We start from the raw sequence: 12,171 nt of genomic DNA, 5'->3' as shown, positions 1-12,171 counted from the left end.
CTAAGCTAAGAGATGAAGTGCAGAGTTTGCCCCGGAGAAGCTAAGAGAGGATCCCCAGATGCTTAGAGAGAAACATCCTGGGAGAACAAGCGAGGATACACAGAAGCTGAGAGACAGAAATTTTGGATAACACAGTTTAAAACCAGAATCCAGGAACAAAGGACCAGCAGATGCCAGCCATGTGCCTTCCCAGCTGACAGAGGTGTTCTGGATGCCATCCACCTTTCTTCAGTGGAGATATCCTCTTGTTGATGCCTTAGTTTGGACACTTTCATGGCTTTAGAACTGTAAATTTATAACCTAACAAATCCCCATTATAAAAGCCAATCCATTTCTGGTATTTTGCATAAAGGCAGCTTTAGCAAACCGGAACAGCACCCAAAAGTACAGTACCACAACTCAGGAACATACATATATTAGGGAAAAAGAAAAGCCCTCTAAAGGTCAAGAAGAGAGGACATCTCTCTTGTAAATGATTAATGTAAGTGCTTTGCACTCAACTTTATTTTTGCTTGGATAAATGATTTAACACACCACATGAGTTTGCTATGCTACTAATAGCGAATTATCTGGGGCAAAATAATTGTTCCCAGTCTTGCAAAGCATGGGATATTTTAGAAGATGGACACAGGTCTTTTCCTGTATGACACTTTATTGCAACTCTATGAGATATTTGTTGCGATCTTAGGAACTGTCTAAAGAAGACAGAAAAGAGGAAAAGATAGTTGAAGGTTACAGAGCAAATGTTAGATCCTATGACGGATAGACCTTGCTTGTCATTTGCTAAAGAGGCTGTAACACAGCAAAATTGCCCACACTTTTGTGGTGAGGTGTGATACTTTCTTTCCATCTGAATTTTGCATAAATGTTATTATCCTTTGTTTATAATTGTTTTTCCACAGGCATCCAAGTCTCTGAAACTATTTGAGTCAACTGCTTTACTTTACTTTCCTCTTTTACCTCTAGTAGATGCCTTGATTAATTTGTTTTTCTGTCCATTTTGAGAATGTTTATAATAATCTAAATGCTGGTGTTCTCTTTGGGTTTAAAATGACTGGTGTATCAAATAATGCATCTTAAAACTGTGATAAACAGCAGTGTTTCTTGAAAAAAAATTATAGCAACTCCAAAGAGCTGATATATTTGCAAGATAAGAATTATTCCTGTTTTTTTATATCACTGAAAATGATATGTGAATAATTATAACAAAATATCCTAGGAATATAGTGAAAAAGATTGGATTGAACAAATGTAAAAGTAATAGTTCCTATTTCTTAAAAAAGGCAGTTTACTTCACTTTTAATGTATTTAATAATACTAGAATAAGAAAGGTAATTCAACTATATGCTGGAGTGCCTCTCCTTTGTGATGAAAAGTTCTCTTTCCTTAGAATTTGTTAGTCTGTGACCTTTTTGGTAATGGAATTCTGTGAGGCCATTATTGTGTTGAGTCTTAACCCAAAATACAGTTGTGGATCCTAATCTCTCAAAACACTGTCTTAATATTTCTGAAAGTCCCTAGCGGTATCTCATGTGGATTTATTAACAAATGCAATACTTATTTTACCATGTATTTTCTTTTGTGTCTTTCCTAGTCCCTCTATTAAGTACTACTTTTGTCTCTTATGCATCATCTTCAATGCGTTGGAGCCCAGGAAGTTTGAAAGATATTACAAAGTGGGAAAGAAAACCTTTATCCATGTTGATGTTATCCTCGGTTTGAGGGTTATTAAAGAGTTGTATAGAAAATATAGAGTTTTTAGTGAAAAAAACTCAGGTTTTGATAACAGCAAGTCTGACTTCCCCTTCCCTACCTCTGAACTCAGCTAAGTCTAGTGTGGAAGTTCAGCTTGGACACATCTGAGTGACAGGGAATTACTCCTATCTTTTGATCAAGGCCTTGTTACTTGGTCAAGCTCATTGTGCCTGGGTACCTGTTTCTTGATTGGGAGTTCTTTCTTAAGAGGCTCCCTAGTTCCTTAAACAGAATTTCCCCTAACTTCTAAACATACTTGGTGGGATCTCAGATACAGAGTTCCTTGCCTGCCTGTATAATTTCAGCATCGAATGGTTCTTTTACGGCTATTCTGATTCAGTTTTGGGTTTTATAAATAGCTAAAGTAACTTATGTCCAGTCTACCTGAAAGGAGGTTTGATTGAGTGGTTAAAAACTTTCTGTTATTAGTTTGATGGCCATGATGAATGAGTGGAAAGTGAGGAACTGGAGGTTGAGATGTGATCTACTACTTGAAGTAAGTAATGGTCTGTGAACATTTTGAGGCCTGTTTTATTGATTGGTAAAATTTTTAAATGGTATTGCTTGCTTTTTTAGAAAAGCAACAAAGATGCAAATGCAATGGTTAAATTGAAAAATGGTTTTGAAATTTGAATGAGTTTGAACTTACACATTAAACTTCATGGAATATCTGAAACCTTCTATATCCCCATTCTACCCCTAAATTGTGGTAGAGAAATAAAAGAGATGGCAATCAGTATGATTAGCCCTCCTAGCCTCTATCAGGAACAGGAGAAAGCAACATTGTTCTTTTGAGTTTTCCCACTCCCTAAGTAGTTTTTATATTCCCTCATTCTCATGCCAAATGATCCAAATTACATTAATATATTTTGTTGAATGCTCCAAGAACTCTACCATAAGCTTGTCATCTTCAGGGAATATGTCTTTGTTGTGATGTCATCATTCTATTCTGTACTCTATTAAAAACAGCCCTCTGAAAATGGCCATGTTGGAAAATATTTGACCAACAATTTTGTATCTCTTCCAGGAATGTAAGTTCTGTAGTGGCAGGCCATGATTTAGCTTGAAGAATCTCTGATGTTCGAATTTTAGGTATTAGCGGTGGGTTGATGGGGAGGTATGTGGGCAGAATTGCATTTTCACAGCTCTTCAAATCACATGAAAGTGGTAACCAATATTCTTTTTCCACACAAAATTGATGCTGCTCAGGACATAATGCAATTGGGGACCATATGTTTATAAGTGATGTACAACAATGAATTAAGAAGAACATGGGTTTTGGAGTCATGGCTCAATATTTCCCAAGTTTGTGGGCAAGTCTTCACTATCTCATCAGTAAATTGAACAGTCAGTAACACCTATTTTGTTGGGTTAGGTCAAATGAGATTTTGTAGGTGCTTGTGAGATATTGTAGGTGTATATTTTTATGAACTGTGAAGAGCTACATTGCAAATGAACTGGTACTGGGAACATAGGATTTGATTTTCAAATGCACGTGTGTAAACAGAAATTCAACATTTTAGGTATATAGTCACTTTATAAAGTAATATGTTCCTATGAATACTTTAAAACAAATTCTCATTTACAAAAATTACTTGCATTTTCATGGTGGTTTTTATCAGTAGTCTTGAAGATTTTCAGTTTTTGTGACCTTAGGTGCAGTTTCAGACGTCTAGATGTAAAGTGAGGAGGTCACTTGTAAGTGATTTAAAACCTCTGTATTTCTAGTTGCCTTAGGACTTCTCTCCTTTGGTTAATAAGTTTGATTTCAAGCCATTTGGATATAGATGAATCTTCTCTGAGTAAGTAAGGAAGAAGAACATACAAGCACAATTCTATAGAACAATGATAGTTCCATAGTAAAACAGGGTGGCACAAAAGGAAAAGAGAGAGGATATATGACTGACAATAATTCACATTTTCTGAAGAATCAAATCAAATATTTTTAACCATAACAATATTTTGTATTATGATTATCTACAGATGGGGAACACTGAGAGGAGCTCATGGGAGGAAAGAAAAATTTTGGGTATGTAACTCTTTCCAGTTGAATTCCAGCTGCCAAATGAGTCCTTTAGAACCTTATCTCTACTCCCTGATTTGTATTTTTTGGTCACATACTAAGTCACTGTAAAATTGATGTTTTCTCCAGCAAATATTCAATTGATCACAATCGGTTTTGTTCAATTGTTTCAAATCCCTGTGTTATATACTTTTTCACAGATAAAGAACAAAGTCTATGATGATATTCACCATGGGATTTGAATTTGAATGTACACACTAGAGGGCTTATCGTAACTTATAAAGCACTAGACATCAGGACTTGTACTCATCAGAGTAACTCTTGTTAATTACATTTCTCCACAAGGCACTCACAAAAATCAGTCACTCATGTATATGGTCACACCTTGTATTTATCATATTGCTATATGGAGATATTAAGTAGAATGATAATTCTTTGCATTTAAACTAAGTCTTCTTAAATATCATGTTCCTCATAAAGAAAAAACTTGAAGTAGCCAACAATTAACATTAATATTAGTTAAAATTCATAATTTGTGTAAGAGAATATGTTATTCAAAGACCAAAAATTACATTTCTGTGTGGATTTTTTATTAAAAATGTTTAAATGATTATTCAATCTCAGAATATTTAGAAACATACACAATTCTTTGATTAATGAATTTAACTCACCATAGTTCTTAGCATACAACATGTAATAACTGTTTGTTTAGTGAATAAATGAACATGCAGAGGGAACTTTCTGTAATCCTCTAACCTTCAATCTAATCATTTCTATCCAAAAGCTTCAATTATATAGCTAAGTACAGAGGTGGTAAATGGATGCACATTCTTACACATACACTCATTCAGTCACATAAATTCAACACATATATGAACACAATCCTTTTTTGACTACTTTTGTCTTAGTTACTATCAATTCTGAATATACTACTTATCAAAATTTTTCAAATAAAATATTACTTCATGGGAATAGGGACAGGATTTCGATTTGCTATGAGTTTTTGACAAACTGTTGAATGTAAGTGGGAGGGATACAAGAATCAGACTGAAAATTTATATTTTATCACATTGCTCATTTTGGTTGGTTTGCTTTCCCCCCACTAGGCTGTATACTCATCTTGGGCCAGGATCATATCTGATCATATCTGTCTTATTTACCATTGTAACTAATGGCAAAGCTTAGTGGCTGGTACATAGTGGAAATATAATCAGTATTTGCTGAATGAATGAATGAATGAATAACTTAAATCCATGCAGTCAGTAAAAATTAGTTTTCACTAAAACAATTTTCATTTTGTATAAAACTTAAAATTAGTTTAATTCAAATATGAAATATTTAAGTATTGTTTTGTCAGGACTTGTGAAAGGTTGAGACGTTATCTCACTTGCAGAGATGTACATATGAATATTGCATAAACCCAAGAAACCTGGGTCAGAAAAATAGAGTTCTTAATTGAAACACTCAACCAGATCAAGAGCCAGAGTAACATCACAGCAATGGGTCTGTCAGGACTTAGTTCCATAAGGTGATGTGATAAAAGCTAATGGATTTTTCAACACAATTAGCACATTACGCCCTGTAGTTGAGGGAGAGAACAATGGATTTCTCCTTTTATATACAGTCTCTCCAGAAAGGAGAGGAAACACTTTTATTTCATTAAGACGGATTGGAAATGATATTGTGTTCTCACCTTAACCCTTAAGAGTATAAACATTATTCTGAAGGGCCAGATTAACGCCATGTATCTCCAAATGCTTGGTTTCATCCCTTTTGACATGTAAAAACCTAGGAAGATAGTTTTCCAGTCTTCTTGGCACCTCAGGGCTTAAATTTAGGACCTGTCTGGAACTCTTTGGCCTTCTTGGGGAATTATTATCCTTTTGGATCAATTAATTTGGCAGTGACCACAGATTTAATTCTTATGATATGTAAAGAGTAAAATATTTCTGGGGGAGAGCAAACATTTCCTATCTTTATATCATATACATTTTTGTGTGTCTGGAGACTAAAATTTTTCACAAGATCACTACCAAATACAGGGAAGTTTTATTTCCCTATGAATTTATACGAGTGTTTCAAAATATTTACAAATGTGCCTACAATATAGTAATAAAAATAAATAAATATATTAATAAAAATAAATAAATGATTTTCACTGCTGGGTATAATTTCCACTGGCCATAGATTCCACTAAATAAGGAAGAAAAAACAACAGAATTAATTTTCAAAACTTTTGTTATTAAAGAAAAAAGAGAGCTAGATGTGAAGTGAGTTTTCTTTCCTGGAAGCATTAGCTAGGTCTGGGCACAAGCTGAAGATTGGGCTTGCAAAACTCAGAGAAACTCCTTCAGGAGAAAGAGAATCCTGCTGGATTGGAATCTAGAGCATCAGAGGTACTCAGCCATTTCTTCCCCCGGAACATTTACTGACTGCTGGAGCAGAGTGAAATTTTCTACAGCAACACAGGGCCTGGGAGGAAGTCCCATCTGAAGGGATCCTGAAACAAACACATGATAGGTAAAGCCCTTGCATATTTGAAAGCAGACCTGGTGAGTTTAACAAAAGCTTCAATCCAGCCCCAATGCTACACAATTGCTGACTAGACTGAGGTGATGAGTCCCACATTGTATCTCTCTGGGAGAAGAAAGTTCTAACTTTCTTTTGTAGACAATAATTCCAACGTCAGTCTCTGTAATTATAATAAACTATCCAGCATATATTTAAAAACTATGAGATGTGTGAGGAAGCAGAAAAATGTAACTAATAATCAAGGGAAAAAGCTATCAAAAGAAGTAATGTATGACCCTTGAGATGAAGGCTTTAACATAACTATTATAAAAACATTATAAAAAGATGAAAAATTTCCAGAGAATTTTACTCTATAAAAACATATAAATGAATTAGAATTCATGAGTACAATGTCTGAAATTAAGAATTCACTGGATGGGTTAAATAGCAGACAGAATTAATGATCATAAATAAAATTCAGTAGAATATATCCAAATTGAAGTACACACAGGAAAATATAAAGAAAAAAAAGTCACTGCAGAAAAATGTGACAAGACATGTGGGACCCAGTCAAATGGTTTAACACACATGCAATTATAGTCTCAGAAGTATAACAGAGAAAGAATGAGGCAGAATCTATTTAAATAGTTGATGGCCAAAAGTTTTCCAAAACTTTTAGAAGACATCAACCCACAGATTCAAGGAAGTCAACAAACTCCAAGTGGGAGAAATCAAGAAAGCTAAAGCCAAGAAGTTCATAATCAAACAACTGATAATAAAAAAGAGAAAATTGTAAAAACAGCCAGATTTTAAAAACCAAGAAATATATTAAAAGGATAATACAGCACTACCAATTTGGGGTATCTCAGGAATACATGGTTAGTTTTCAAAATTAAATCGATCACAAAATACATACAAAAATATTTGTGATTGATAATAGACCTAAATATGAGTGCAAAATAATAGTTTCTAGAAGACAATGTAGGCAAATAAGTTAATGTTATTGGATAGGCAAAGCTTTCTTCAACGTGACACAAAATTAATGAACTTTATAAGAAAAAACTTTATCATACTTCATTAAAATAACTTCTATACTTCAAAAGACAGCATTACAAGATAGAAACATAAGGCAGAGATTGAGAGAAGGTATTCTCTCAATCTCTCAATCTCTCTCTCTCTCTCCCTCTCTCCCTCTCTTCCTCTCTTTTAATCATCTGTATCTGTATCTGTAGCTCTAGCTCTAGCTCTAGCTCTAGCTATCTCTCTAATCTGGCAAGATATCTGGATAGCTAGCAAGGAATCATATGTAGAATGCATGAAGTTTCTTACAAATATATAGGAAGGAAGAAAAAAAATAACCTAATAAAATATCAGACAAAAGACTTGAACAGATACTTACAAAAGAGGAGATCCAAATGCCAACAGACATCTGTAAAGTTGGTCATCGTTAGTTATCAGGGAGATGAATTAAAACCACAATTAGATGTCACTACATGTACACTAGATTGGCTAATATTAAAAAGATTGATAATACAAAGAATGGGGAAGGATGTGAAGTAACTAGAACTTTCATAAACTACTGTTAAGCTTATAAACAGTACAAGTACTTAGTCCATCAAGAGGAGAATGGGTAATTAAATTATAGTATAGTCATACAATGCATATACACAGGAACAAAAAAAGAATGTATCAGTCATATATGCTACAACATGGATGAATCTCAGAGATATTATTTTGAGCAAAAGTAGTCAAAATGGAATATATTGCATATTCTATTTTTATAAAAATCAATGACAGAAAAAGCTAATTGATGGGAGAAAAGAGTGGATAATGAAGAAAAGGGACATGGACCTTCTGAGGTGGCATAATTGGTTTATATCATGATTAAATGGGGACTACACAGGCATAAACCTCATAAGCACATGTAAAAATTCTCTGAACTGTACATTTAAGATTAATACACTTTCTACATGTAATTGTATCACATATCTCAATATAAAAGATAAGTTAAAACTTTAGAAAGTTTCTCCCTTGCATTGTTACCCATTCCTTTATAATAAAATAAAAAATGAAGGCATTTGATAAACCTTCAAAATAGGTGAGGAAATGAGAGAAATTAGAATAAGAAAGATAAATAAAATACATGTCCTGAGATGCCTTCTATTTAGTGCTAATTTGCAAAGCACCACACTTCATAATTATGTTGCCTTTCTTGCAAATCTATGGTTAGTTCTCATTAGCATATAAATTTATATTTGCTTATAAAATCTTCACTTACCCTTCACACCTTTATCAAAAATCTAATGATGAAATTTTGGTTGGTAATAACCTTTAGACAACCAAAAAGATAATCAGTACAGTATTATATATCATAGTTTCAAGATTTTGAAAATATTAATGTTCCTAATAATTTACCTTAGGGCCTGACCAATTTTATTTCACTTCACAATCTTTAGAAATATACGTATTGGAACTGACTAGAAAATATGGAAATTGGAATTTAGTTTAGTTCATAGTTGTTAAAACTCACACACTTTGAAGTTGTGTCATTTCCAGCTAATTCAAAGTCCATTCCATCTTTGAAGTGGTAAATTGAATTCATAATTTTAGACATAGCTTTGAGAGTGCTCCGTTAAGGTGTCAGGACTGATTATGAAGACAGTTTAAATGTTAGAAAGAAATGCTGAGAATCAGTCATTTCTTAAAGCTGATGTTGTTAAAACCATTTCTGATGCTGTGTGAATTTGCCTCGCTCTCATTTTATAGAAAACAGTAGGAGCTCAATGCACAACATATGCCTAGAAAAATTTCATTTCAGGCTCATTGTAAGGTGAAAGCAAGGCAACTGTGAGTGATGTTGTGGTGAATTCTCCGATTTTCCAAATTCTGTGAATGATTTCCAGTTGTTATTCTGTTGAGTTTTTCTGCTTCATTTGGTTGCGTACTCTTTTGGCTTTCCTCATTTTGTCCATATACTTCATTAAATATTTTTGCTCCACCAAACACTCTCTCAAGCTTTAAACCCAGGAGTCCATCTTGACCTGTTCCAACTGTCTAATATCCCCATATTTAAAAAATGAAAATAAGAGAAAGAAAATTCCAAATCTCTGCTGATTTTAATCTTGGAATATTTCTCTATTTTCCTATCTCTCTCCCTATTTTCGTTACCCCAGTTAGGTCACACAACTTGTATTATTACAAGAATCTATTAGCTAGCCTCTCTGCCTCTTTTTAAATCCATCCTCCTCATTTCATGCTGAATAATCTAAGCAAAATATAAAACTGTCCTCCTTGTTCGCCTGCTGGAAGCAGGTTAGCAACTTAATGTCTTGTACCCCCTTATTCCCTGATTATGGATGACCTGTCCTTTCCTTCCCTTCCAGTCTTACAGCTTACTAACCTGCTTCTCTTTTATGATCTAATTATAACAATTTCATTGAAATGTTTCCCACTGCTTCGTGGTGCTTCATGCTTTGATGTTTATGCTTTTACTGTTTCTTTACCTATATCTTTCCTTCCTCTGTATTTTTTTCATTTGGTAATTTTTGCTTAAATTTTAGTCTGCATCTCATGTAGCACTTTCTTCAGGACAACTCTGAACCATCCAAAGTGAGATGCCCCTCCACTGACTTTCATAAACTCTGTGCATATTTCTACCTTAGCACTTGCCTTATGTTGCTTGCCCTTCATTAGACCATTAGGTCCCTGAACACATGACAATATGTAATTTATCTTTGTTCCTTTAGTGCCTAGAACAGGGCCGGTCACATGGCAAAGTTTTATAACTGCAGCTTGAGCATTGTCTTCTGATTCAAACTCTTAAGCCTTTGTGTCCATTATGCTCTGGGGGGCTCAGAAGTTTATCCCAACTCTGGCCATTACCAACATGGGTAAACATGAATATTAATGTAACTGATGAACAATAATACTATTTTATTCTTATTTATAAAATATTTGGGCTCTTAAATACTACAGCCTATAGTAAGTTAAAGGCATTTAAAGCTCCATATAAGTTTCCTGTGTTTTTATAGGCAGGCTTAAAAAAATATCAAAGTATGATAAACAGCTTTTTTCATTTTTTCTGCAGATTGCTGCCAATTCCTGGGGAAAGTCATGGGGAGAGAATGGCTATTTCAGGATTCTTCGAGGAGTAAATGAGTCTGATATTGAAAAGTTGATTATCGCAGCCTGGGGCCAAATGACAAGTTCAGATGAGACCTAACCCATCATTAAATTTCCATGAGACCATGTATTTAAGTAATCTCTTAAATTGAAGTTTAGCAATTTGAGGTTCCCTGCGACAGTGAGATCGTTGTCTCTCTATGCGGCTGTTATAATGCACCTGTTTTCTCATTTCACCCTGGGCTCTATGTGGCTGCTTCCTTTAAATTACTGAGTATATGAAAACATGAATAGAGCACAACTGAGTGGCCTAAATGACTTTAAATACAGTCTCATGACACTGTACTCTTTGCCTTTACTAGTTCACAGACTGTGTGATGGCAACTAACGAAAGTGTTCATAACTCACTGGTAGAAATGATCATGGTTTCTCTTTTTGACCAGTGAGGACTTCAGACAAAAAGCAACTGGAAACTCACTAATTTACCCTCTTTACCTCTTTTCTTTCAAACAAATAATGATTTCTTAATTCATATCTTGCTTATGTTTTGCTGAAAGCAATGGAAATAGATTATTAATTGTTTCTCTCAGTAAGCTAACATTTTGTTTCTTTTCATTTGCCTAAACCTAGCTTGTAATCTGCTTACAGAAAGAAAGTAAGTCTCCACAGGAAAGAACTACTCTTTATGGTTTGTGCAATGGATCATGATGTCGCTGAGATGTTAAATAATGTACAAGCTTAGAGGCTAACAATAGAAGTCCAATCTGGATATACACACACCCCTATTTTTGGAAGTCAGTGCACTTTGTTTAAAGTCTATTAAAATCAACTGTATAACTGTATTTGGAAAGACAACATATTTCCCCAAAAACAGCAACTTGATGCCATGAGTCAGAAAGAATAAGAATAAATATACTTTTATCAGAACCATTTCACAGTTCACTGCTTGAGATTCTAAAAAGGAAGCTAAATTGGCACTAATTTGCATCTAATTTTTATTTTAGTTCTGTATAGTTAGAGAAACAGAAATAGCATCATCACAATGGTTGGGAAAAGATATAATCTTTTAATAATTCACTGGGATCTTAAATGCCAAATAAATAAATTAAGAAACAGAGCTGATCATTAAGTAAGTGTGACCAGCTAATTATAATTACAGTGGAGGGATGGCCTGAATTTATGGGCAAACTGTGGCTGTAACTTTTGGTGGGAGGTTTTTTTATGTTGTTAAGCCCAATGATGCCCTGATTAGATAATCCAGGCATGCTGAAAATGTAAGGAAACAGCACAGAAAGGTGAAGCATGGTTGCATTCCACCAGAAGTATGAGGAATGATTTGGTGTTGGCTCAGTCTAGGTTCCTCTAGAAGCAGCCCCTGAAACAAGGATTTAAATGCAAATCTGTTTGTTTGGGCAGTGAAGGGGATACTGAGAGGGGAGTGGGGGATTGAACCAGTGAGTGAAGGCAGATAATAAAGGGCCTGTTAACAGACAAATTACCACTGCAGGCCACTAGTTCTTACCCCACCTAGGCTTTACTCCACCCAAAAAAAGAAGTGTTCCTTGTTTGAAGGCTGCTCCCCTGGGCCAAGATTTGTGATTTCTCTTGTCCTTCTGGCCTATACAAGGGTGAGAAAGCAGGATCCACTGTCAAAACAGCAATAAAAAACTTTTAAAAACACAGGCAAATAAATGCAGGCTTTGGTAACTGGCATCAGGCTGATGTCACTGAAATGATATGGGTGAGGTGATGTCAGCAGG

The 12,171-nt window shown here is 34.6% G+C and overlaps 1 protein-coding gene across 2 annotated transcripts in view; it reads left to right on the top strand.

The window, feature by feature from the left end:
• The window catches only part of TINAG (tubulointerstitial nephritis antigen), an 88,792-nt gene extending 76,999 nt beyond the window's left edge, over positions 1-11,793 (top strand). For both annotated transcript variants that reach the window (XM_037843939.1, XM_037843938.1), the window contains exons 10-11: positions 3,739-3,784; positions 10,377-11,793. In XM_037843939.1, coding sequence (XP_037699867.1) covers positions 3,739-3,784; positions 10,377-10,511 — 181 coding nt within the window. In that variant the 3' untranslated portion in view covers positions 10,512-11,793. The remainder of the gene's footprint in view (positions 1-3,738; positions 3,785-10,376) is intronic.
• The last annotated feature ends 378 nt before the right edge of the window (positions 11,794-12,171 follow it).

Source organism: Choloepus didactylus, chromosome 7, assembly GCF_015220235.1.
Source record: "Choloepus didactylus isolate mChoDid1 chromosome 7, mChoDid1.pri, whole genome shotgun sequence".
Classification (NCBI taxonomy): domain Eukaryota; kingdom Metazoa; phylum Chordata; class Mammalia; order Pilosa; family Megalonychidae; genus Choloepus; species Choloepus didactylus.
Note: the sequence above shows the minus strand (reverse complement) of the source record. Positions and strands in the feature narration are given on the sequence as shown.